Raw genomic sequence first — 25,983 nt, forward strand, 5'->3', positions numbered from 1 at the left:
GGTAACCGTCCTTCTACTCTCTATTGCTGTGAGTTCAATTGTTTTAATTTTTAGCTTCCATAGGTAAGTGAGAACATGCAAAGTTTGTTTTTCTGTGCCTGGCTTATTTCATATAACATAATGACCTCTAGTTCCATTCAGGTTGTTGCAAATGACAGGATCTCATTCATTTTTATGGCTGAATTGTACTCCATTGTGTATATGTACCACATTTTCTTTATCTGTTAATCTGTTAATGGACACTTAGGTTGCTTCCAAATCTTGGCTATTGTGAATATTGCTGCAATAAACATGGGAGTGTGGATATCTCTTCAATAAACTGATTTCTTTTTTTGGGGCTATACCTAGCAGTGGGATTGCCAAATCATATAGTAGTTCTATGTTTAGTTTTTTTGAGGAACCTCCAAATTGTTCTCCATAGTGGTTGTAATAATTTACAATTCCACCAACAGTGTATGAGGGTTGCCTTTGCTCCACCTTCTCTCTAGTATTTGCCTGTCTTTTGGATAGAAGCCATTTTAACGGGGGTGAGATGATATCTCATAGTAGTTTTTTTTTTTTTTTTTTTTTTGAGATGGAGTCTCGCTTCACTTCAGGCTGGAGTGCAGTGGCCGATCTCGCCTCACTGCAAGCTCTGCCTCCCCGGTTTACGCCATTCTCCTGCCTCAGCCTCCCGAGTAGCTGGGACTACAGGCTCACCACTGCCCGGCTAGTTTTTTGTATTTTTAGTAGAGACGGTTTCACCGTTAGCCAGGATGGTCTCGACCTCCTGACCTTCTTGATCCGCCTCGCTCTGGGCCTCCCCAAAGTGCTTGGATTTCATAGGCTTGAGCCACGCCTCTGGCCTCATTGTAGTTTTGATTTGTGTTTCTCTGATGATCAATAAACACCTTTTCACATGCCTGTTTGCCATTTGTATGTGTACAAATGGCACGTAGACTTCTTTTGAGGAATGTCTATTCAAATAGTTTGCCCATTTCTTAGTAGGATTATTAGATTTTTTTTCCTGTAGAGTTGTTTGAGCTCCTTATATATTCTGATTAGTAATCTCATGTCAGATACAGAGTTTGCAAATATTTTCTGCCATTCTGCAAGTTGTCCCTTCACTTTGTTAATTGTGTCCTTTGCTGTGCGGAAGCTTTTTAACTTGGTATGATCCCACTTGTCCATTTTTGCTTTCATTACCTGTACTTGTGGAAGTCTCTGCTTTCTTTCTACCTAGTGCCTAACACATATGGGGGCATATTTGACGCCTTTGAATAAGTTCACAACGTTGTGTTCTTGTTCTTGTGATTCAAAATGAACCTGTTTTTTTCTCCTTAGTGTCTCAATGAGATCTTGGAGTCAGCAGATGCACCCTTAGAAGTCACTGAAGGATTCATTCAGTCAATTTCCCTGTCAGTTCCATGGGGCTCTTTGCTGCAGGATAATTGTGCACTAGAAGTGAGAGGATTAGAAATGGTCTTCCGGCCTAGACCTCGCCCAGGTTGGTGTGTTGTATGTTTCTGTTTTGTGTGTTTCTATTTTTATTCTTCAGAGACTGGGAAAGTAGCCTGATTACATTAAATTTAGTATTTAATTTATTATTTTGCTTTGTATTTGTGAAATTTTCCATTGATAATACATTATGACTTGGCTCTTTGTATAATGTACATGTTTACACATTTAGAGTTGTTTCTTTCCCTGATTATTCACAGAAACTTTAGTATACAGATTATTTGGTTTGTTTAATTATTTGTTACCAGTTATCTAAAATGAGACTTGGGTTTTAAAGATTCAAAATTATTGTGCCAGAAAGCAAGGAAGAATGTTCAAAGATTGATGGAGAAATGTTAAAGGGACACAGGATTGGTTGTCAAGGGGCTTCCATTGGCCAAATTTGGGAAAATTTGAGTATTACAAAGAATGATGACAGTAATGGTTTGTAACACATGAAATAAAAAAATCTCTAGGACGATACTGATACAGATAAATAAGTATGTAAGGTGGACAGGGAGAAGGAATGCTCTTCTTTATAGCAGAATAGCTACTTATAAATATAGAAAAACATGATAGAATTAGATAGAATTGACAATCTAGGTGACAGATATGTTGGTATGCAATGATAGAATTATAATCCCAAGTGCTGCCCAAAACATGAAAGTTTAAATTATATTTAGTAGAGTTAAAGTGAAATTCTGTATTTTGAAAACTGATACTGCATGCATGGAAATCATCTTTAGTAATCTGGCATTTAATTTACAAGAGTATTCTATCTTTTAGCCATGATTAGTGGATATAATATTTTTCTATGGGAAGGCAAACTTTCAAATATTTTTCTCTTTAAAACATTCCATTAGAAAGTCTTTTAAATTCCATTTTGGAAGGCAATAATTCTTGCGATCTCTGTCACTTTGCTTTGAATAATGTAGGGAGGTGTGGGGAGAATTTTCTCATGAGGGAAGATCTGGAAATGATTTTTCATATCTCATACGCTTCTTCCTCCAAGGATGCTCTTTTATTTTATCTACATTTATACTAATTTCCAAAGCCTGTATCATCTGCTACTTCTGCCACATTTCCTGTTAATTTTCTCAGCTAGAAGGGAAGAATTAACTAAAGAATTAATCTCTTCTTTTAGCTTTCATAATGTTTTCTGTTGACATTCAATAGTTGTCTATTAATTGTATCTTATTTCTTTATACAGCAGGTTCTCTGAGGGCAGAATTTACTATTATTTTTTCTGCTTTCTACAGCAGGGTTAGCAAACTGTAACCTGTAGGCCAAATTGATCCTGTCATCTGTTTTTGTTAATAAAGTTTTATTGGAACACAGCCATGCTTATTTGTTTATTTGCTTTAATGGCTGTTTTGTGCTCTGATATGAGAGTTGAGAAGTTGTGATATAGATCATGTGGTCCACAAAATAGAAAATATTTACTGTCTGACCCTTTACAGAAAAAGTTTGTCAACCCCTGCTTATAATATTTAGAACAGTTCCATGCATCTGTAGAATACCCATTAAGTATTTGTTGAATGAATACATGAATTGATATTTGGTAAAATATAACATGTTATGAGAGCACATTCTCTGGACTTTTTTCTGTGATTTTTTTTTCTTCTTGGTTATTATAAGGTGATATTTAAATCTCAAGAGTACTTTCTAGAATATTGTTTACCTGGGTAATACCATGATGTTAAAAATCTCTTAAAGGATTAAGAATTTATCTATTTGAAATGTGTTATTTTAAGAACTGGCATTGTTATAACTCTGAGAAATTATTTAGGATTAATTTATATTTTCCACAGCAACTGGTTCTGAGCCTATGTATTGGTCAAGTTTTATGACCAGCAGTATGCAATTGGCAAAAGAATGTCTTAGCCAGAAACTAACAGATGAACAAGGAGAAGGATCCCAGCCTTTTGAAGGACTTGAAAAGTTTGCTGAAACCATTGAAACAGGTTTGGTGTTACGGAGAATTTTAAAAAATTTAGATTTGATTTGGTAGTTTCGTGCCTTCGTGTAATAAGCTTTGTATAAGGCAAATCCATTGGAATGGATTTTTAAAAGAATTACTGTTCCCACTTCAGAACTTTAGAATGGAGGTATTTTAGATATTCCATTTAATTGTGTGGTGTTTTTTTTTTGTACCTTAGTTTCTCCATTTATTACGCTTGCATAGTGAATGGATTAGAATACAACAAATAGTGTTAGTCATTGTCCCAAGCATCTGTTGAGATGTAACATGGTTAAATGCTCAGTAAGGCAAAATATTTATCATAAAACTCAGGATTTAAAGATTTTAATGGAAAGAAATTCAGCTTCTTTATTTTGTAAACAAAAGTTCTTATCAAACTTGTATTTATTTATTTATTTGGAGGTTTTTATTTAGTATATATGTGGTCTCTTATGTTGACAATTACTTGTTTACTTTAGTACTAAGAAGAGTAAAAGTCACTTTTATAGATACTGTTTTGAGAATTGAACATGTGCCAGAAAATTCCAAAACTGGAACTGCACTTGAAATTCGAATAGAAAGGTAAGAATTCTTATGTCTGAAAATAAATGACCCTATTGTAACTCTTACATTACATTTTCAGGGAGGTTTTGGAGATTAGAGATAATGATATGAAAATATTGCATAATTTCAGAATATAGTGCTGCTCTTCAAGTTGTGTTTTAATTCTAATTCCATTATTGAAAACTTGAAAGTGCCAGTTGTGGTATAATTATGTCTAATACCATGTTGAATTTAAAGCAAGTTATTCTGTTTTAGTTAATAGCAAATCAGAATAATAAGCATTTGAGTGCTACTAAATTTAAGGCATTCCTGTGGGAAAGTTTCAGTTTTTTCATATTAACAATGCAATATTTAGCCATATTTCATTAACATGAAAGACATTTTTGTTTTGCTGTGCTTAATCTAAGTGCTGCTTTAGTGAGAAAGGCTAAGGCCACTATTTTGAGGATCCTGTAAGGATTATGTTAAGGTCAATACGCTCAATATTTACTTAAAAAGTATAAATACATGGGTTTTAGTTTTTTGTGTATGCCCACTTGAAGCCCTTATACGTAGCTGTAAAGCAAAGTTAATTTACATACATACACCTAAGCATTGATTTGAGGGAGTAACTGGTCACCCATGTATTAATGCTGTATGAACTGCCAACAGAAATGAGCAGGATGAAGCGCGTACACTGCATGAGCACCAGAGACACTTCGTACATGGATCTACTGGGGGTCTCTACTGCATTTTAAGCAGCTGTGTTATGGTTTCTGTCTTTCACAAAACACCTATTAGTAAAACAGTTGTTGTTAGCAGATCTTTGGAATTAGGGTCCATTGCCTTAAATAGTAGATTTTTAAAAATCTAAAATCTCATGCGTTTAGAACCACATTATGTGTTTTGTTTAAACTAAAAATTAGTCACATGTAGGAATTCAAGAAATGTCTTTTGTGACTTGGAGCCAAATGCTGTCACACTGTTACCAAGAGATGTTTTGTGGGGGAGTACAGGAGTTGTTTTCCTTAAAACTAACTTTAGGGAGTTAGTTTTTTTCTCTCAATTTAAGCCTCATAAAGTTACCATTTTGGAGTTAAGACCTCTTCATGAAAATATTTACGGTAGTAAAGCATGGTGAGACTGACCCACATTATAGGCATATTCTAAAAAGTGCTAACACTTGAAAAAACCCTTTAACTTAAAAAAGCTATGTGCGTTTCTTATTGTAAATAGGTTTTTCTGGGAGCTTTTTGTAAATGCTTTTTTAAAAAAAATTTCAGAACTGTATACTGTGATGAAACTGCTGATGAATCCTCAGGAATTAATGTGCATCAACCCACTGCTTTTGCTCACAAGTTACTTCAGCTCTCTGGAGTGTCTCTCTTCTGGGATGAGTTTTCTGCATCAGCAAAATCTTCCCCAGTGTGTTCAACTGCACCAGTGGTAAGAAGAACAAAACAAAAAACCCTAAAACCATAATCAAAGATTTTTTGAAAGGTTTAAATGGGGGCTATTAAATTTTGTTAGGATATATAATATATCTGAATGAGTCTCTGTCTTGAGATTTAATGCAAATATTCAGTAATGGTAATATGTATTTCAGAGATTTGAAAATACTAATATTTATATTCCTACCAGTGTGCTGTATATTAGTCTGAAAGAGAAATGTTGGGTACTGTATGTTGGGGGGAAATGGTGTTGAAGTTGAGTATCCCTTATTCAAAATGCTGGAACTGTGTTTCAGATTTTTGAATATTTTTATAGATATAATGAGATATCTTGGGGATGGGACCCAAGTCTAAATACAAAACTCATTTATGTTTTTTTTTTGTTTGTTTGGAGAGAGTCTCCTGTCGCCCAGGCTGGTGTGCAGTGGCGCAATCTCGGCTCACTGCAGCCTTCGCCTCCTGGGTTCAAGGGATTCTTCTATCTCAGCCTCCTGAGTAGCTGGGATTACAGGCACGTGCTACCATGCCCGGCTAATTTTTGTATTTTTAGTAGAGACGGGGTTTTGCCACGTTGGCCAGGCTGGTCTCGAACCCCTGACCACCTGCCTTGGCCTCCCAAAGTGCTGGGATTACAGGCATGAGCCACCACATCTGACCCATTTATGTTTCATATATGCCTTATACACATAACCTGAAGGTAATTTTATAAAATATTTTCAATAATTTTGTGCATGAAACAAATATTTGGCCGGGCGCAGTGGCTCAAGCCTGTAATCCCAGCACTTTGGGAGGCCGAGATGGGCGGATCACGAGGTCAGGAGATCAAGACCATCCTGGCTAACACGGTGAAACCCCGTCTCTACTAAAAAATACAAAAAAAAACTAGCCGGGCGAGGTGGCGGGCGCCTGTAGTCCCAGCTACTCGGGAGGCTGAGGCAGGAGAATGGCGGGAACCCGGGAGGCAGAGCTTGTAGTGAGCTGAGATCCGACCACTGCACTCCAGCCTGGGCGACAGAGCGAGACTCCGTCTCAAAAAAAAAAAAAAAAAAAAAAAAAGAAACAAATATTTGACTGCAACTCATCATGTGAGGTCCGGTGTATTTTCCTGACCTTGTGGTAGTGTCATGTTGGCATGCAAAAACTTTTGGATTTTGGAGCATTTTGGATTTTGAGTTTTTGGTTTAGAGATGTTTAGCCTATATTAACATCTATCTTTTTTTTCAATAAAAACTGGAAATTAAGCAGTGTTCAAATTTACCTTACATAGTGACTGTATTGATGAAACTTTATTCTACAAATCATGTCTTTAAAAAGCTTTATAATTAAGGAACTCTGTTAAATCCCTTCCGAGAGGAAAGTCTTTTTATAAGTCAGTCACTCTATAATTTGCCTTTCATGTTGTTTTACAAATCAGATTTTCTTAATTATACAGTGCCCATTAGGTTTTCTTACTGCTGTAACTTGAAGAGATACTGTGCTTTTTTTCATGAAGTCCTTTTTCATGATTTGCTTTTATTACCAGTGGACTGCTAACATATTACTGTGTTTCCTTTTAGCTATAAGATACTGGTTTGTCCATTGTAACATCATACAGTTTTACATGTCTAATATTTTATTCTTCTTAAGTTGACATTTATATTTTACGTTTCATTTTATTTATATAAAGTATTTTAAATAATTATTTTTGTCACTTTATTGTAGGAAACTGAGCCAAAGCTGTCACCTAGCTGGAACCCCAAAATTGTTTATGAGCCACACCCACAGTTAACTAGAAATTTACCAGAGATAGCACCCTCTGACCCAGTGCAGATTGGAGGGTTGATTGGTAGGTTGGAATTGAGTCTCACGTTGAAACAGAATGAAGTACTTCCTGGAGCTAAGGTCAGTGTTTGTTTCACTTTCTATAGTAAAACCAAAATAAAAGTACAAGTATTCTTTATTCTATGCAGTGATTCACTGATTGATCACTGCAGATTATCCTGTCTCTAGTGTACCGCTGTCACTGAGTTAGCATTTTTACTCTCCGTTGATGCTTCTATCCTAGGTCACAAAATTTACGTGAGGACTGCCTTTGCCCTACTGTTGCAGCTCAGGTGTTACAAAGAGCTGCCTTCTACACTCACTCTCCCCTATTCCGACAATTCGAAACCGAGAAACCTCTCTTTTTGGTATTAGGCATAATTTCATTTGTTCAGATGACTAGGAATTTATTAAAAAAATTCTTTCTATTGTCATAAAATTAAGTTTAAAGGAAAAGAGATTTGGCGAGCAGGAATTCTGTAGAAGATGTTTTAAAATTATATATATGTAAAAATATCTACCCATCTATTTTGAACAGAATGACCATTTTTATATAGTTGTGTAATATTTGTGAAAAGAGAGACTTTTCCCATTGTCTCATAGCTTTAAAAAGTTTTGACACAAAATAAACCTATATTATATATCATCTCTACTTTTTCTTTTTGAGATGAGGTTTCCCTCTGTTGCCCAGGCTGGAGTGCAGTGACAAGATCTTGGCTCACTGCAGCCTCAGCCTCCTGGGCTCAAACAACCCTCCCGCCTCAGCCTCGAAAGTGGCTGGGGCTACAGGCACATGCCACCATGCCTGGCTAAATTTTGTATTATGTTTTTTGTAGAGACAGGGTCTCGCTATGTTGCCGAGGCTGATCTCGAACTTCTGGGCTGAAGCAGTCCTTCTTGCTCAGCTTCCCAAAGTGTTGGGATTATAGGCATGAACCACCTCACCGGGAACCTTTACTATTTTTAAGTGTAAGTTAAGTGATAATCAGTATATTTATATTCTTTTTCCCTTCATTTCCCCACTGTTCCCAGCCTCTGGTAACCATCAGTCTACTCTGAATATTCATGAGATCCCCTTTTTTTAGCTCCTGCCTATGAGTGAGAATATGCGTTGTCTCTTTGTGCTTGACTTACGTCACTTAACGTAATGGCTTCTAGTTCCATTCATGTGGTTACAAATGACAGGACTCCATTATTTTTTATGGCTAAATAATATTCCATTGTGCATATATACCACATTTTCTTTATGCATTCATCTGTTGATGGATATTTAGAATGAGTCCATATTTTGGCTATATTCACACACATCACACTATGTGAATAGTGTGCTGTAAACATGGCAGTGCAGATACCTCTTTGGTATATTGCTTTCCTTTCTTGCGGGTATATACCTAATGTGGAATTGCTGAATCATATGGAAGTTCTAGTTTTAGTTTTCGTTGTTGTTGTCCCTTTGTTTTCTTTTTTCAAAAATTTCAATAGTTTTTGGGATACAGATGGTTTTGGTTACATAGGTGAGTTCTTTAGTGGTAAATTCTGAGATTTTAGTGTACTTGTCACCTGAGTAGTGTACAGTATACTCAATATGTTGTCTGTTATCCCTCACCTCTCTCCTAAACTCCCCTCTTCCTGAGTCCCCACAGTCAATTATATACCTCTGTATGTTTTTGCATTCTCATAACTTAGCTCCCACTTGTAAGTGAGAACATATGGTGTTTGATTTTCCATTCCTGAGTTCCTTAACTTATCATAATGGCCTCCAGTTCCATCCAAGTTGCTGCAAAAGACATTATTTTGTTTCTTTTTATGGCTGAGTAGTATTTCACTGTGTGTGTGTATGTGTATACATATATGTACACATATATTTGTGTGTGGTGTATATATATATATGTGGTGTGTATATGTACGTGGTGTGTATATATATTGTGTATATATGTACGTGGTGTGTATATATAGTGTATATATGTGTATACGCGTGCACACACACACACACACACACACAGTGGAATTGCTGGCTGGAATGGTAGATCTACTTTTAGTTCTTTAAGGGATTTCCATACCGCTTTCCATAGTAGTTGTACTAGTTTACATTCCTACCAGCAGTGTAACAGTGTTCCTTTTTTATGACATCCATCCCAACATCTATTGTTTTTTGACTTTTTAATTATGGCCGTTCTTGCAGGAGTAAGGTGGTATCTCATTGTGTTTTTGTTTGTTTGTTTTTTTTTTTTTTTTTTTTGAGACGGAGTCTTACTCTGTCGCCCAGGCTGGAGTGCAGTGGCCGGATCTCAGCTCACTGCAAGCTCCGCCTCCCGGGTTTACGCCATTCTCCTGCCTCAGCCTCCCGAGTAGCTGGGACTACAGGCGCCCACCACCTCGCCCGGCTAGTTTTTTGTATTTTTTAGTAGAGACGGGGTTTCACTGTGTTAGCCAGGATGGTCTCGATCTCCTGACCTCGTGATCCGCCCGTCTCGGCCTCCCAAAGTGCTGGGATTACAGGCTTGAGCCACCGCGCCCGGCTCATTGTGTTTTTAATTTGCATTTTCCTGATGATTAGTGATGTTGAGCATTTTTTCATCGTTGTTGGCTGTTCAAGTATCTTCTTTGAGAAATATATAATCATGTCCCTTGCCAGCTTTTGGATGGGATAATTTTTTCTTGCTGATTTGTTTGAACTCCTTGTAGATTCTGGATATTAGTCCTTTGCGGGACGCATAGTTTACATATATTTTCTCCTACTCTGTAGGTTGTCTGTTTAGTCTGCCGATTATTTCTTTTGCTGTGCAGAAGCTTTTTAATTTAATCAGGTCCCATTTATTTTTGTTTTTGTTGCATTCATTTTTAGGGTCTTAGTCATGAATTTTTTGTCTAAGCCAATGTCCAGAAGAGTTTTTCCAGTGTTTTCTTCTAGAATTTTTATAGTTTCAAGTCTTAGGTTTACATCTTTGGTCCATCTTGAGTTGACTTTTGTATAGGGTGAGAGATGAGGATCCAGGTTCATTCTTCTACATGTGGCTTGCCAGTTTTCCCAGCATCACTTATTGAATAGGGGGTCTTTTAAACAATTTATTGTTTTGCATTTGATGAAATTCAGCATCCCTCTATGATAAAAACCCTCAACAAAATAGGCATAGAAGGGACTTACCTCAAAGTAATAAAAGACATATATAACAAACCTACAACCAACATCATACTGAATGGGGAAAAGTTGAAAGCATTCCACCTGAGAACTGAAACAAGACAAGGATGCCCACTTTCACCACTTCTATTCAACATAGTACTGGAAGTCCTAGCCAGAGCAGTCAGGCAAGAGAAAGAAATAAAGGACATCCAAATTGGAAAAGAGGAAGTCTGACTATAGCTGTTCACTGATGCTGTGATCATATACCTAGACAACCCTGAAGATTCATCCAAAAGGCTCTTAGATCTGATCAATGAATTCAGTAAACTCCCAGGTTACAAAATCAATGTACACGAATCAGTGGCAGTGCTATACAGCAACAATGACCGAGCTAAGAATCAAATCAAGAACTCAGTCCCCTTTACAACAGCTGCAAAATAAATAAATAAATAAAATAAAATACCTAGGCATATACTTAACCAAGGAGCTGAAATCTCTCTACAAGGAAAACTACAAAACACTGCTGAAAGAATAGATGACACAAACAAATGGAAACACATCCCATGCTCATGGATGGAAATAATGCATATTGTGAAAATGACCATACTACCCACAACAATCCACGTATTCAGTGTAATTCAAAATACTGTCATTTTTCACAGAACTAGAAAAAACAACCCTAAAATTCATATGGAACCAGAGAAGAGCCCACACAGCCGAAACAATACTAAACAAAAAGAACAAATCTGGAGTTATCACATTACTGGACTTTAAATTATACTACAAGGCTGTAGTTAGCAAAACAGCATGGTGCTGGTATTAAAATAGGCACTTAGTCCAATGGAACAGAATAGAGAACCCAGAAATAAAACCAAATGTGTACAACTAACTGATCTTTGACAAAGCATACAAAAGCATATTTTTAGTTTTCTGAGGAACCTTCATACTGTTCTCGATAGTGGTTGTACTAATTTACATTCCCACCAACAGCATATGAGGGTTCTCCTTCTCATAGCTTTGACACTGTATAAAGACACTGTATGAATACAACGTATTTATGTCTTAGGGAATCATATTGATCAGTCTTATGGAGAACCAGGAAATTTGCATTTACTTAGCTAAAAATGTATTTGTCAAGCATTATTTTCACACCTTGAAAACAAATTTTCTATATAATCTGTATAAAATGTTTTAATTAAGAAGATACCAGGATTTATTCATTTGTTTATGTACTGATCTCCCTAGTTGTAGATGTTCAAGTGACTACCATATGCCAGCCACTTACCTGTCCAAGTTCTTGGGACAGATGCAAAGATGAGTGGAATACAATCTACCTTGGTAGAAGATACAGTAAGGGATATGGAAATTGCTATGGGGACATGGAAGAGGAAGCCACTAAGTACATGTCAATATACATAAAACGATTTTTCAGAGGATTGAAGTATCTCCGCAAATCCCTCCTTGGATTGGAACCTCTGACTAGAGTTGGAGGAGGAGGAAAGTAGTTAGAATGAAGACACACCTATTACTGATTACTCAGGCCCCTTTTGTTTACTGCTGTGTCCTTCTTCAGATGGTGCAAAATCCTTTCACAATATCATAAGGCCCTTTATAAGTAACATGTTGGGATTGTTAGCAGAACAGATAGTCAAAGGGTTATGTAAACTCTACAGGGAATCCTCTGCTGTGATAACATCCTTGGGAAACTAATACTAATAATATGCTTATGTCTCTGGGGAATGCATTTGCCATGTCTGTAAGAAGGAGGAAGCATAATAATAACTTTTTAGTTCTGTTTTGGTTAATTATATATAGTCCTCCATATTTGTATAATTTTATATTTATGTAAACCCAAACTTTTGCACATGTGTCGATTTGTACAAATGTCTTTTATAATAGAACATTACGTATGCATTTATACGAATGTATAAATATATGTTACTTTTAGAGTTCTGTGTATTAGGTGACAAATGAACATCTGGAAAAATTGCATAGTGGCATTGTGTGCCAGCCAGTATTTAATATTTAGAGGTACTATCTTTTCCTATAGAGTAATTTTTGTATAATGACTTATATATTTGAGTATAACTTGTTTTTATTTAATGCAAATGATGCTAAGTGGAAAAAGACAAATTCTGGATTTTAGTATTGAAGAACATAGATCTCATAAAATGTAGTGTAGATAAGGATGGCATTAATTAGGGGTGCTGAAAACATCAGATCTTTAATCTGTTTCTGATGTACGTTAGACTTAACTCTTTCAACTGCAGATTCGAAATATTATGAAACATTTCATGGTTTTTTTTTTTTTAAGTTCTCAGAATAGTATTCCCTTGAGTAGTGTGTAAGTCTATGTTTCATATATTCGGTTTTAGCCTATGTTTTTAGGAATGCATTTGTATGAAAATTGGAGACTGCCCATATTGAATTTAGAGATGTTTTGTTTCAGTTACTATGTTACATTGAGTTGAGATTTGTTTCTTAGTTATGTTCTTTTATGTTTCCAAAAGAAAGTAATAAGTACTTTGTTCTTTTTATGCCGAACTCAGAATGTACAAATAATGAAATATTTCTATGAAAATTTTAGTTTCAATGAATTAGAAATGAAACTCTTGATTGTCCATTCTAATGAAAGTCAGAGATTGTGCTTTCAGTACAACAATTGTGAAATTATAAAACAATTTTTAAATTTGGCACGTAATTAGAAACACATTTTCTCCTCTCAGCCTTAGGTTGGCTCATGGCTTGGGATGTCAGTAGTCAGGAAGGTGCCCTGTAAAATAAGCTGTCTGTGGGTAGAACAGGGGAGCCATGCCATTGGAAGGAGTGAGGGCCTTCCCTCCAGATCAGCCTAGCTGAAAATCCAGGTCTGGATCTGCTACGTGGCCTTGTGCAATTCACTGAATCTTTGTCAGCTAATTTCTTCACCTGTAAAACAGGAACAGAAATGAGAATTAGAGGAAATATATATAAAAGCACTTAGCATGGTACCCCAATGCTAAAAAACAAAATGTGATAATAATGATTAATTTTACTGGATAATGTCTTCTTAGGTCATAGAAATTTCTCAATCATTATGTAGTTTATTTATTTATTTATTTTTTAGAATCAGAAGGAATCCCTTTTCCTCCTGGGGAAGAAGTGATTTTCTAGATATGAGTGTTTTGTTAATTCTATTATTTTTCAGTTGCAAATGACATAAAAATAATAGGAGTCAATGTTAACAGGAGGCGAATGAAAAGTAAGGCAAGGATATTCTGCTTTTTAGAATGTGATATAGATAATAGAGTAATTGCTTTTGTCAGAGTATTCAGGAATCATCAGGAGAGTGGGATGGAGCTTTTATTTCTAGATGGAAAAGTGGGCAAAGAGTTGGAAAAGAGAAAGGAAGTCTACATAAGCACCATCTTCTATCCACATTTCTGTACTGGCTTCCCCTTACATGCAGAGCAGGCTTTGTGGACCACAGGAGGTACTGGGAGGGCACAGTGTTGGTGGAGAAGGTCCTTACATGCTGTGCTAGAGTATGATTGATAGCGTACTTAAGAAAGCCAACTTTATTTGTTCTTGATGTGAATCAGACTTTAAGGATTATGATTTTAGTCTTTTGAAAGTCAATGAATACTGTACTATTGCTACCTTAATATTCATCCTTGGAGACTATGTCTTAAGTCCTCCTCAAATACTTTAAGTACTCAAGACTTGAAGAGACAAAAAGTATAACATTGGACTTGTCAGCATGGAATTTCTCAGGAGGATTTTTCCTTTTAGAATAATAGTTTGGTGGCCTCTAAATCTTTTCATTTAGATGGTGTGAATTAGTAGAGAGAATCTCAGATGAAGGACTCCAAGACTAAAGACTCAGTATTCATCTCAGTTCACTAAAATATACTGACCTTTATGGTGATAAGGTGTTATAAAGAATACTCCTCCTGAATAGTTTTTTTTTTTTTTTTCCCTTAAGTTGGATGTTGATGGACAGATAGACTCTATTCATTTACTCCTGTCACCGAGACAGGTGCACTTGCTTTTGGATATGTTGGCGGCTATTGCTGGACCAGGCAAGTATAATTCTGTTATTATATATACTTGTTACTTTTTTAAATTTTAAAAAACTTTAAAATATGTAATGTATGTACATGTAGGAAAGTCTCTTATTTTTGATATGTGAATTGAAAGAAGCAAGTAAGAATCTTAAGTAGTTAAATTTGATTTGGTATTTTGAATTGTGTTACCGTGGAACATTCAGATTATGTGTGTCACATTCTTAACTTTTCTAAAATTGTTCTGAGTTCTTTGGTTGGGGATAGTACTTCATACAACCAAGAAAGTATAATTCTTGAACACAGTAAGTTGTGCACATTTTAAAATATTTTCAATGGCTTCTATCTATCAGAGATAAGATTTTGGGATTCCTGACTAGTTGCTTAAACCTATTGCTTAGAGCTCTGACTCATTAAATAGCAGTAGTTTTGCACTGTGGTGTTCAGGTCCCATTGTTGTTCCATAAATGGGTTTTGGGAAAGAAATGCTTAATTAACTCCAAATTTAATTACTGTTTTGGTTTCCTTTTGTATGCTTGTAGAAAATTCTAGCCAAATAGGGTTAGCTAATAAAGATAGGAAAAATCGACCCATGCAGCAGGAAGACGAGTATCGAATTCAGATGGAATTAAACCGGTATTATTTGAGAAAAGATTCCCTCTCTGTGGGTGTATCTTCAGAGCAAAGCTTTTATGAGACAGAAACAGCTCGTACACCTTCTAGCCGTGGTAAGCAACTCAAACAGTTGACACCAGAATCATATATTATAATCATGGATACAATTACACTTAATTTTGGCTGCTGTGAACAGAAGTTTAGGAATGAAAGAACAAAAATATCCACATTGTAAGAAATCCACAACTTTTCATTTATAATTAATCACAACATTATAGTAATGCACCAGCACATGGGTGCTCTAGTATATTTTTTTGATTTTGATTGTATAGTTTTGTTTTGTAAATGATTTAGTCTAAGGAAAACCAATTTACAAAAATGTAAATTTGTGTGAAAAAGTAGGTAGCTATATATTTTGTCAAATTATTATGTGCTCATGTAATGATTTATAGATTAAGAAACTACTAAACTACTAAAGTTTGATAAGGAAACTTTCCTTTCTTGATCTTTCCATCAGTTATATGTAAATAATAATCTCTACCCAGCTTACTTTACATTTATAGGTGTTTCACAATGTATAAGTGCTAATAACATAAATAATATGAATCAATTTAAGTATGGAATGCTGGACAAAATGAGAAATCAAAGCCTGCTAAAAAAATTTTGGCCATAATAAACTTCATTTGCATGAGGGTAAAACAATCCCAAAAGAAGAAACTGAAATGTAAATGGAATTCCGAGTAATGTTTTTGGCTCTGAATAAAAGAAGTAACTGTATCCAGATGAAACTAGAGGTTGCAATATATTTATACTATTTTAAAATCTGATTTTAATTCCTAAACTGGCATATCACATTAAAAATATACCAAGTAATACTACATTTATATATTTAAAACAAAAGAAAACATATTCATCAGTAGGATAGCTTCCTTTTTCATTAATTTATATTGAGTTTTTACTATGCCATTAATATTTTGGATTCAAATAAATTACTCCACTGGAAGTAACATAAAATTTGGGACATCGCTATATCTCACATAATCTGAAGGAAGAGGATTGTATTAACGTATATTAACTTACTTAAAAGACTTGAATTGGTGGAATTACAATACAAGTGACATAGTTTAATTCTCTCTAGAAGAAGAAGTATTCTTCTCCATGGCTGATATGGACATGTCTCATAGTCTCTCTTCTCTTCCACCCCTTGGGGACCCCCCAAACGTGGACCTTGAGTTATCATTAACTAGTACATATACAAATACCCCAGCAGGATCTCCATTAAGTGCTACTGTGGTAAAGTATTACTTAATTTTTCTTCTGGTCTTGAAAAGTTGCTTCTAAAATTCTACACTTCATTCATGTGCTTTAAAAAAATCTTTTATAGCTTCAGCCCACTTGGGGAGAGTTCCTTGATCATCATAAAGAACAGCCAGTAAGAGGGTCAACATTTCCATCCAACCTAGTTCACCCAACATCTTTACAGAAGACATGTAAGTAAAAATAGACATTTGTTGTTAGTTTCTGCTGGAATTTTTAAAATGCCATTCTACTGGTGCTTTTCTTTCTTTTTTTTTTTTTCTTTTTTCTTTTTTTTTTCTGGTCTTGGCCATTTACAAAGTTGAGAAAGCAAAAATGAACCATTGTTAAACAATTCACTGTGAAGTGTTTTAGAATAATTGCTCATTTATTGTATTCTTTGTGTATTTAAATACTTAAATATTTTTAGTTAAAACTACACTGTTAAGTTTCATATTATTATTGCAGTTTAGGACCCTCAATCAATCATGTGATTTTTGTTTCACTGTTTACATTTTCCTTGAAAGAGAACCTCAGGTTTCTTTTCTGCCAAATTTAATTGATATACACCCAAGGCTTAAAGGAAAATTTGACCAAATTTAGTTGATATACACCCAAGGCTTAAAGGAAAACTTGGTGAGCATACTGGAAAATCTTGAGTTTTCCAGTATGTTTTTATTAATGTAAAAGCTTGATTTGTACATTTACTGTTGTCATGTACTCTTGTACTTCAGTACAAAAATCTTAGATATAAGATGCAGCAAGATAGCAGTTGGTTTTACTTACATCAATTGTTTAGTATCATTCAAACTATTGTATGGTCATCTTTTTTAAAGCTAATAAATGAGTATATGTTTTATAATTTTGATATAATAGTTTTATGTGTTAAATTTTATGTATATAATTTTAATCCTTGTATTTCAGCTCTCCCATCTAGATCTGTTTCAGTGGATGAATCCAGGCCTGAACTTATTTTTAGACTAGCTGTGGGAACTTTTTCAGTCTCTGTGCTTCACATTGATCCTTTATCTCCACCTGAGACGTCATTGAACCTTAATCCATTGACACCTATGGCAGTAGCTTTCTTTACTTGTATAGAAAAGATTGATCCAGCAAGGTTTTCAACAGAAGATTTTAAGTCTTTCCGAGCAGTGTTTGCAGAAGCTTGCTCACATGATCACCTTAGGTAAACTCTCACATATGTATTAATGATCCTTTAAACTTCCACACATGTGCTAATAATCCTTGAAAAAGAACCACATGTGGACTTTTGTATCTGCCTATCTGCATTTGTTTTTCTAATTCACACTTTATTTGTAAATGAATGGAATGAGTGAAGTTTTCTTGCAATGCTGCAAAGATGTTTATTGTAGAATCTTTCATTCAGGTTATTTGGCATGCGAAATAACAGATCTAGATAACAGGAGTTTTCTAAGTGATCTCTTTAGCACCCTGCCCAGCTCTTGTCAACTTTTTTTTAACCACATTCTGCCATCATCCCTACTGACACCGCTGCAATTGTGAAAACAGTTTTTATTATCACTGGCATTAGCAGAGATGGCAATGGTGATGAAAAATAAAAAAATACTGTTGGAACTGATCCATATGCCACTGGCCATAGGGTGGGAAACATTACCAAGGCTGATAGTGAACTTGAATGCTACGTTTCAACTTCTGCTTAAGAAAAATCAAAGCTATCCAAATAGCCAGTGAGTGATCCTTTCATGGATTGAGTCAATAGATGAAGAGATAATTGAATTTGTAATATAGTTTTTTTTGTTTGTTTGTTTTATTGTTTTTTGTTTTGAGACAGAATCTCACTCCATCGCCCAGGCTGGAGTGCAGTGGCACAATCTTGGCTCACTGCAACTTCTGCCTGTCAGGTCCAGCCTCCCGAGTAGCTGGATAGTTTTTGTATTTTAGTGGAGATAGGGTTTCACCATCTCTATTAAGACTCACCATGTTGGCCAGGCTCATCTCGAACTCCTGACCTCAAGTGATCCACCTGCCTTGGCCTCCCAAAGTGCTGAGATTACAGGCGTGAGCCGCCGCGCCTGGCCTTTAGTATTGTTAATGAGCAAACTCTGTTTATTTTAATGTGAAGGTGATCTATAAATTGTTGAATGATGTCTTATACAGTGGTTTAAACATATCATATATATTAGTATTTTAAAAAAATACTTTGGGCTTTTATTTAATCTTTTTAACTTTTTTGAAGTATGAAAATTGATATGAAAAGTAGTGTTACACCTAATACAAGAAAAACTTTACAGTTTAGGATTACAGTATTTGTAATCAAACTGTAAAAACATTTTGTTTTCTTCTACCCCTTCTTTTTGTTTCTTTTTTTTTTTTTTGAGATAGTCTTTTGCCCTGTTGTCCAGGCTAGAGTGTAGTGGTGCAGTCTCAGTTCACTGCAACCTCTGCCTCCTGGGTTCAAGCGATTCTCGTGCCTCAACCTCCTAAGTAGCGGGACTGCAGGCATGCAACCCACCCCCAGCTAATTCTTGTATTTTTAATAGAGACAGGGTTTCACTATATTGGCCAGGCTGGTCTCGAACTCCTGAGCTTAGGTGATCCGCCCACCTTGGCCTCCTAAAGTGCTGGGATTACAGGCATGAGCCAGTGTGCCTGGACTTTTTTTTTTCCCCCCATTTTTGACAAGGTTTCAAATATCTGCCAGTAGGAAAATATAACAGAAGCAACAGAAAATAGAGGTAGACCTCATTTGGGCCTCACTGACTAAAGTTTTTGAAATATTGCGTGATGTTTTTAGGTAACTTTAAGAAACTATTTTATATATTTTACAGATCTGAAAGATTTTATCTTTGCAATGTAAATTTTTAAATGTGGAAGAGGAAGGGCAGTGTTGAGAAATAAATAGATCCTGAAAAATCTTCCATCAACAGAACTGATTTTTTATCTTAAGGAAAGGGAAATTTGAAGCAATCTTTCTGGTTAATTTCCTTAGGAGTATTAATTATTGATAACAACTTGAACTTGTCAGACTAGGTGGATAATTGTTATATGTTAACACTTTGTTCTATTCTTTGTCTACTTGCACATTGTTTAATCTAGAAGTATATGAATAATCTTAAATGGTGCATTTTTTATAATAGATTTATAGGTACTGGCATTAAAGTATCCTATGAACAAAGACAAAGATCAGCTTCCCGATATTTTAGTACTGATATGTCCATTGGGCAAATGGAATTTTTGGAGTGCCTATTTCCAACTGATTTTCATTCTGTTCCTCCTCACTATACAGAGGTAAATGTTGAATACTTTTTCTTTAAGATTATTTTTTAAATCTGTCTTGCTTTTTAATAATTGTATGAGTCAGTGATTTTCTTTAAAAATGTATAGAAAGTCATATAGGAGGAATATTGTCATTTTCTTTTTGCGTTTGTGTTCTATTGAAACATTTTTAAGAATGTCACTCAGCATCGTTATAAGGATCTGTTAGAATTTTAGAGTTGACTTGCTTAGGAGTGACAGGTGGGTTATGAGAGAAATGACTTCATTTCACTCATGTTCAAAGCACTCTTCATTTCAGAAGAATTTGATTATTGAACAAATAGTTATTGAATGTCTGCTGTGTGCTAAGCACTGTTCAAGACAAGTTAAATGTTTTGTGTTCATTTACCATTATTCTGGTATTTTCCCTAATGTAAATGTGTGACCTAAAGAAACTTTAGAAAACTGTCAAAGTTACATTCATTGCTGTTACTTTGACCCTATACTGTTTTATTTCAACAACACTTTGTTGGAAATGAATTTATTTGAATCCTCGCTTACATTTTACCATGAGATATCACAGAAGTTAACTAACTTGTCTAAGGTTCACATTGCTAATAAGTGACAAAAATGAAACTTAAAACCAGATTTCTGACTTCAAAAAGCCTTTCTCACTATTATATGGGTACCTCTGTAAATTCATGTGATTAATTGTAGGTTAATCTTACCTTTAATTTATCTTCGTCTTTGCTTTTAAGCTTTTAACGTTCCATTCCAAAGAAGAAACTGGTTCCCATTCCCCTGTGTGTCTTCAGCTTCATTATAAGCATTCTGAGAATAGAGGGCCCCAGGTAAGAGATCTTTTTCTATAGTTGCCACCTGTAAATTTTCATCTGATATATATTTTGTCACAATTAAAGATTTTAACCCAATTTTATAGTAGTTTTTAGTGATTGGATTAATGCCCCCTTTTTTTTTTTTAAAGGGTAATCAAGCAAGACTTAGTTCAGTTCCTCAGAGGGCAGAATTGCAAATTAAATTAAATCCAGTGTGTTGTGAGCTGGATATCAGTATTGTGGACAGGTTAAATTCCTTGCTTCAACCACAGAAACTTGCCACAGTAGAGATGATGGCATCCCACATGTATACTTCATATAATAAGCATATTAGTCTGGTAAGTATTCAAAAGCTGCAAATACTAATCATAATTATGGTTAGCTAATAGGGTTATTGAGATAATTTCTGAACTTAAGTATTTTTAATAGATTAAACAGTATATATTGTTAAAACAGCATTATTTGTAATAATAAAAAAAGGAGACATCTGTTATGTCTTGATAGTAGACTAGCTAAATAAGTTTTGATATACACTGAATGAAATGTCATGTGGTCATTTAAAATGATGGTTATGGCCGGGTGTGGCGGCTCACGCCTGTAATCTCAACACTTTGGGAGGCTGAGGTGGGAGGATCACTTGAGGCCAGTTTGAGACCAGCCTGGCCAACATGGCGAAACTCTGTCTCTACTAAAAATACAAAAATTAGCTGGGCATGGTGGCACCCATCTGTAATCTCAACTACTCAGGAGGCTGAGGCATGAGAATAGCTTGAACCCAGGAGGCGGAGGTTGCAGTGAGATCGCATCACTGGGCTTCAGCCTGGGTGACAGAGTGAGACTCTGTCTCAAAAAAAAAAAAGAAATAAAATGATGGTTATGAAGATGGTATAGCAACATGAAGAAGGCTCATCAAGAAGGATTAAATGAAAAAGTAGAATATATTGCTTTATGTAAACTTGTCACACCTGTGTAAATAAAATTGATGTATAGAAAAAGAATGCCTGGAAATATGCCAGTCAGTAGCATTGCTTATGTTACAGTGGAATTAGGTTTTCGTTACTTTTCCATGTCTATCTGAATTTTTATAAGCTGTGATTATAACGTCTTCATAAAATTTTATCTATTTATATATTTGATAAATTACTTGAACTACCTAAAACATGTAGCCCAAACAATATGGGATATACTTTTGCAAATAATCTATTGAACATCACATTATATCACTTTTACTTGGATCTGGTGCCTGGGGTCTTTTCTAAGCAAATTAAGTCAGTCAGGTTTGCAAGAAGTCTATTAGGAATTTTGGGGCCAGAGGACCAGGATCAGATGGAGACAACCTTTGTTAAAAAGAAAACGAAAAAGATATTCTATTTTTCTACTTCTTTGCTTTTCTCTTAGTATTGAGTATTCACATCAAATTAGCATTCTTTATTAATATTATTATTATTATTGTGACAAAAATCTGTTGCCCAGGCTGCAGTGCTGTGGTACGGTATCGGCTCACTTCAGCCTTGACCCCCTTGGCTTAAGCGATCCTTCTACCTCAGCCCCCCAAATAGTTGGGGCTACATGCATGTGCCACCCAGTTAAGTTTTTGTTTTTTGTCTCCCTATGTTGCTCAGGCTGGGCATTCTTTATTTGTTACTGTTATCAATTGCTAGTTATTTTAGTTTCTGTGGGGTAGTCTCTGTATTAGCTGTTAACTGTATATGCAATCGGATGATGGTTTAATCTGTTGGGTTATTTTTGCCTGAGAGTGGTGGTTAATATTAGCAAATCAAGTGGGGAAGAGTTAGAATAGATTTGTTAAAAATCCAAGTCTAGATGAGTGTGGTGGCTTGCACCCATAGTCCCAGCAACTCAGGAGGCTGAGGCAGGAGGATTGCTTGAGCCCAGGAGTTTGAGACCAGCTGGGTGATACAGCAAGACCTGTTTGTCCTTTGTAGGGACATGGATGCAGCTGGAAACCATCATTCTTAGCAAACTATCACAAGAACAGAAAACCAAACACCGCATGTTCTCACTCATAGGTGGGAACTGAACAATGAGATCACTTGGACTCAGGAAGGGGAACATCACACGCCGGGGCCTATCATGGGGAGGGGGGAGGGGGGAGGGATTGCTTTGGGAGTTATACCTGATGTAAATGACGAGTTGATGGGTGCAGCACACCAACATGGCACAAGTATACATATGTAACAAACCCGCACGTTATGCACATGTACCCTACAACTTAAAGTATAATAATAATAATAAATAAATAAATAAATAAATAAAAAAGAATTAAGAAGTTAAAAAAACACACACACAAGATTTGTACATCTAGCATATGAAGGGAATTTTCTAATCATGGAGGTTAGAAATGGATTGAAGAAACTGAGGAGTGTTACAACCTAGAGTGGAATAAAGCTTTTTAAGTTTCAATATATTTTAGAGAAAAAATAGAAATAGATTTCTTTTTGAATGGCATGTTCTTTGACCCTTCTATTGTAAGGTGGCTTTGGGTAAATGGTGCATATATCTTGGTCTCATAGAGCCATTTGATGAGATCATGCCCTTGGATTGGATAGGAGCTCAGGGTGCATCATTTAGTGAATATTTATTTAGAACCTGTGACGTGCCAGCCTCTGGGTTTTATCTTAGAAGTACAAAGTTGAGTCAGAGATTGTATTTGGCATAATTCATCTGATTTCACATTGAGTCTTTAAAGTCATATATTGGTAGAAAAGTCTTTCAAACTGAATGTTGGACACTATAGTGATTTTAACCATATTGAATTTGTTGGTAGGCTACTTTACACAGTATTTATAAATTTATAGTAAGATAAATATTAATCTGTAGTGCCTTTGTCTTCACTTTGGCTCAGTTTTTAATTTGATTTTTTATTTCAGAGTTTAACTTTTGCCAGTAGTTTTCACTTTTGCCAATAGTTGTTGCATTATAAATTTGTTTTTACACTAAATTAATATGGTAATTTGAATTGACTTTTAATGCATTATACCAAATGGGGAGATAGTGATTATATATATTGTAATGTTGAATACTGTGTCATTTATGTTCATGTACTTAATTTAATATTTTGGCTTATTTTTGATGTTTTGTGTTTTAGCACAAGGCTTTCACTGAAGTGTTTTTAGATGATTCACATAGTCCTGCAAATTGTCGAATATCAGTGCAAGTTGCCACACCAGCATTAAACCTTTCTGTTCGCTTCCCAATACCTGATCTTCGATCCGATCAAGAAAGGGGACCATGGTTTAAGAAGTCACTTCAGAAGGAGATCCTTTATTTAGCCTTCACAGATCTAGAATTTAAGACTGAATTTATAGGAGGATCAACCCCAGAACAAATTAAATTGGAACTTACCTTTAGAGAACTAATTGGTAAGATTGAATGTGTCTGTAAAAGAACCATACTAGATAACAAACAACTGCTACTGAAACTTACATCACAAAAGTATCTGACAGCCCCAAAATATAGTAAAATTAAAGCACATTATGTTAAAAAAATCAAGAGCAACAATGTCTTTCTAGTATTGTATACAAATATATGATATAGGTAATTTTTAAAAAACCAAGGATGATGATTCATTCCCTTTGTTAAAATTCCTGTTTACTGCAGGAGAATATAGTACTTTAGCCTACATTTTTATTATCACCTCTCATTTATTTATTGTAGGACTGATAACAGAACTTGTTGAGTGTCACTGTATGTTAGATATTATGCTAAGCACTTGATACACATTGTCTTGTTTTTTTTTAGTCATCGTAATCACCATATGTTTATTTTTCCAATTATTTTTATAATTTAATAGATGAAACAGTCTGTGGACTTAGAAGCAAGTCTACCAAGATCATATTGTAGTCAATGGCAGAATCAAGATTTGAACCCAAGTCTGACAGTGCTTGAGCTTGAGCTTTCAACCATTATACTAATTGCTAGTGACTTTTATTTGTAAAACTTGTTTTGATTTTTTCTGTATTACTTTGTTTTTGTCAGTTAATGAAGGGAATTTATAAAAACTTTAAAGTGAACCAAGTCTATGAAGACCTGGAAAACCTTTTAGCCTGTGGTTCCTAGACCACCTGCCTCTGCCACGACACCCTCTCTCTGCAGCCATACTCCCACCCCGCATGAGAATAGTTTGCAAAAGTTCCCCTTCTCTCTCGGTTTTACAGATCTTAAGAGATATTTAAAATGAACTTTTGTCAATTATGACTTCATGAAAGGGCCTTCAGGTGTTGTGGGATCATCCCTTATTTCCAGTGGTGAGAAACTCATTATTCTGGAGGAAAGCCATTTTTCATTTGTAAAATGGATTGAAAAAACATGTATAACATTTTTTGTTGTTGTTGTTGTTTTTGTTTTTCAGAGTCTTGCTTTGTTGCCCAGGCTGGAGTGCAGTGGCGTGATCTTGGCTCACTGCAGTCTCCATCTCCTGGGTTCAAGCAATTCTTGTGCCTCAGTTGGACACCACCACACCCAGCTAATTTTTGTATTTTTAGTAGAGAAAGGGTTTTGCCATGTTAGCCAGGCTGGTCCCTTAACTCCTGACCTCAGGTGATCTGCCCACCTCAGCCTCCCAAATACTGGGATTACAGATGTGAGCCACCATGCCCAGCCCATATAGAATTATTTTGAACAGAGGTATTTCTTACAGTGTTTCGTACAAAATACATATTTAAGAAATGTAGTTATTTTTCTAGTGGTAGATTATATAGACTTTAAGAAGAAATAATCACTAATAGCACTTAGTAAGTGGTAAGTGCTTGCTGTATTTACTGTGTCATTATGCACTTTATGCAGTATACATTGGTACTTAAGAATTTGAGTTTGAACACAGAATCTTTAATTTATTGGCTCATTTTGTCTACCACATGTGCACATGAAACCAGAACGATTGCAAAATGCTGTAGTACTTAAGGTTGCATTATGTTCCTGATTGAGAGGATCTTTGCTCCTCCATCTCTTCTTTTAGTACTTGAGAAGAAGCGCATTTCAGTAAATCAGTCTTGTTTTCTTAGGATCATTCCAGGAAGAGAAAGGAGATCCATCTATTAAGTTTTTCCATGTGTCTAGTGGAGTAGATGGAGATACAACATCGTCAGATGACTTTGACTGGCCACGGTGAGTAAGCAAGCACATAGGTTTAATAGGATTTTCCTTTTAACAATAAAATATTCTTTTAAACCAACATTTTGGCTATTAAATATAAGCTAAACATGTCCATCCTTGACTCTTTTGTGGTTCATAAGTGTGATGATGGGGTGTTCACATGAATGTGTGAGATGTGTCACCTTCAAACCTTGTTGTGCCATTTTTCTGCCTGCCTTGCTTTACTCCTCTCCACTGTCTGTTAGGCTGATCAGATTCTTAGGATAGGTGTTGCTCATACACACCTGGTAATTAGCATGAGTTTAGAGCACAAGTTTCACAAGAATTGGATCTACTTCTGTTAAGTAATTCAGAAGCACGATTTACATTGGGATATGTATCAATTCAGACAAAAGCCCGTGATCATTTATGAACCAAATAGCACCACTACCTAGGGAATAAGAGTTATAGTTGCAGCACAGCTATTCTCTTTGAGGGTTCCATGCCTCCT

At 35.5% G+C, this 25,983-nt stretch overlaps 1 protein-coding gene and 1 pseudogene across 8 annotated transcripts in view; both read left to right on the top strand.

Moving 5' to 3' along the window:
• The window catches only part of ATG2B (autophagy related 2B), an 84,674-nt gene that overhangs the window by 15,225 nt on the left and 43,466 nt on the right, over positions 1 to 25,983 (top strand). For 6 of the 8 annotated variants that reach the window (XR_650090.3, XM_009212216.4, XM_003902245.4 and 3 more), the window contains 15 exons: positions 1,324 to 1,486; positions 3,288 to 3,440; positions 3,916 to 4,018; positions 5,263 to 5,425; positions 7,132 to 7,311; positions 14,316 to 14,412; positions 14,937 to 15,122; positions 16,148 to 16,302; positions 16,394 to 16,499; positions 17,230 to 17,491; positions 19,425 to 19,575; positions 20,301 to 20,393; positions 20,528 to 20,716; positions 23,488 to 23,761; positions 25,403 to 25,505. Coding sequence is in view for 7 of the 8 variants with exons in the window: in XM_009212216.4 (XP_009210480.2) it covers positions 1,324 to 1,486; positions 3,288 to 3,440; positions 3,916 to 4,018; positions 5,263 to 5,425; positions 7,132 to 7,311; positions 14,316 to 14,412; positions 14,937 to 15,122; positions 16,148 to 16,302; positions 16,394 to 16,499; positions 17,230 to 17,491; positions 19,425 to 19,575; positions 20,301 to 20,393; positions 20,528 to 20,716; positions 23,488 to 23,761; positions 25,403 to 25,505 (2,378 nt within the window). In the remaining variant the exon portion in view is untranslated. The remainder of the gene's footprint in view (positions 1 to 1,323; positions 1,487 to 3,287; positions 3,441 to 3,915; positions 4,019 to 5,262; positions 5,426 to 7,131; positions 7,312 to 14,315; positions 14,413 to 14,936; positions 15,123 to 16,147; positions 16,303 to 16,393; positions 16,500 to 17,229; positions 17,492 to 19,424; positions 19,576 to 20,300; positions 20,394 to 20,527; positions 20,717 to 23,487; positions 23,762 to 25,402; positions 25,506 to 25,983) is intronic. The other 2 variants (XM_009212212.3, XM_021941541.2) reach the window with 2 other exon arrangements.
• Positions 25,614 to 25,710, top strand: LOC116276276 (annotated as a pseudogene).

This window comes from Papio anubis, chromosome 7, assembly GCF_008728515.1.
Source record: "Papio anubis isolate 15944 chromosome 7, Panubis1.0, whole genome shotgun sequence".
Taxonomy (NCBI): domain Eukaryota; kingdom Metazoa; phylum Chordata; class Mammalia; order Primates; family Cercopithecidae; genus Papio; species Papio anubis.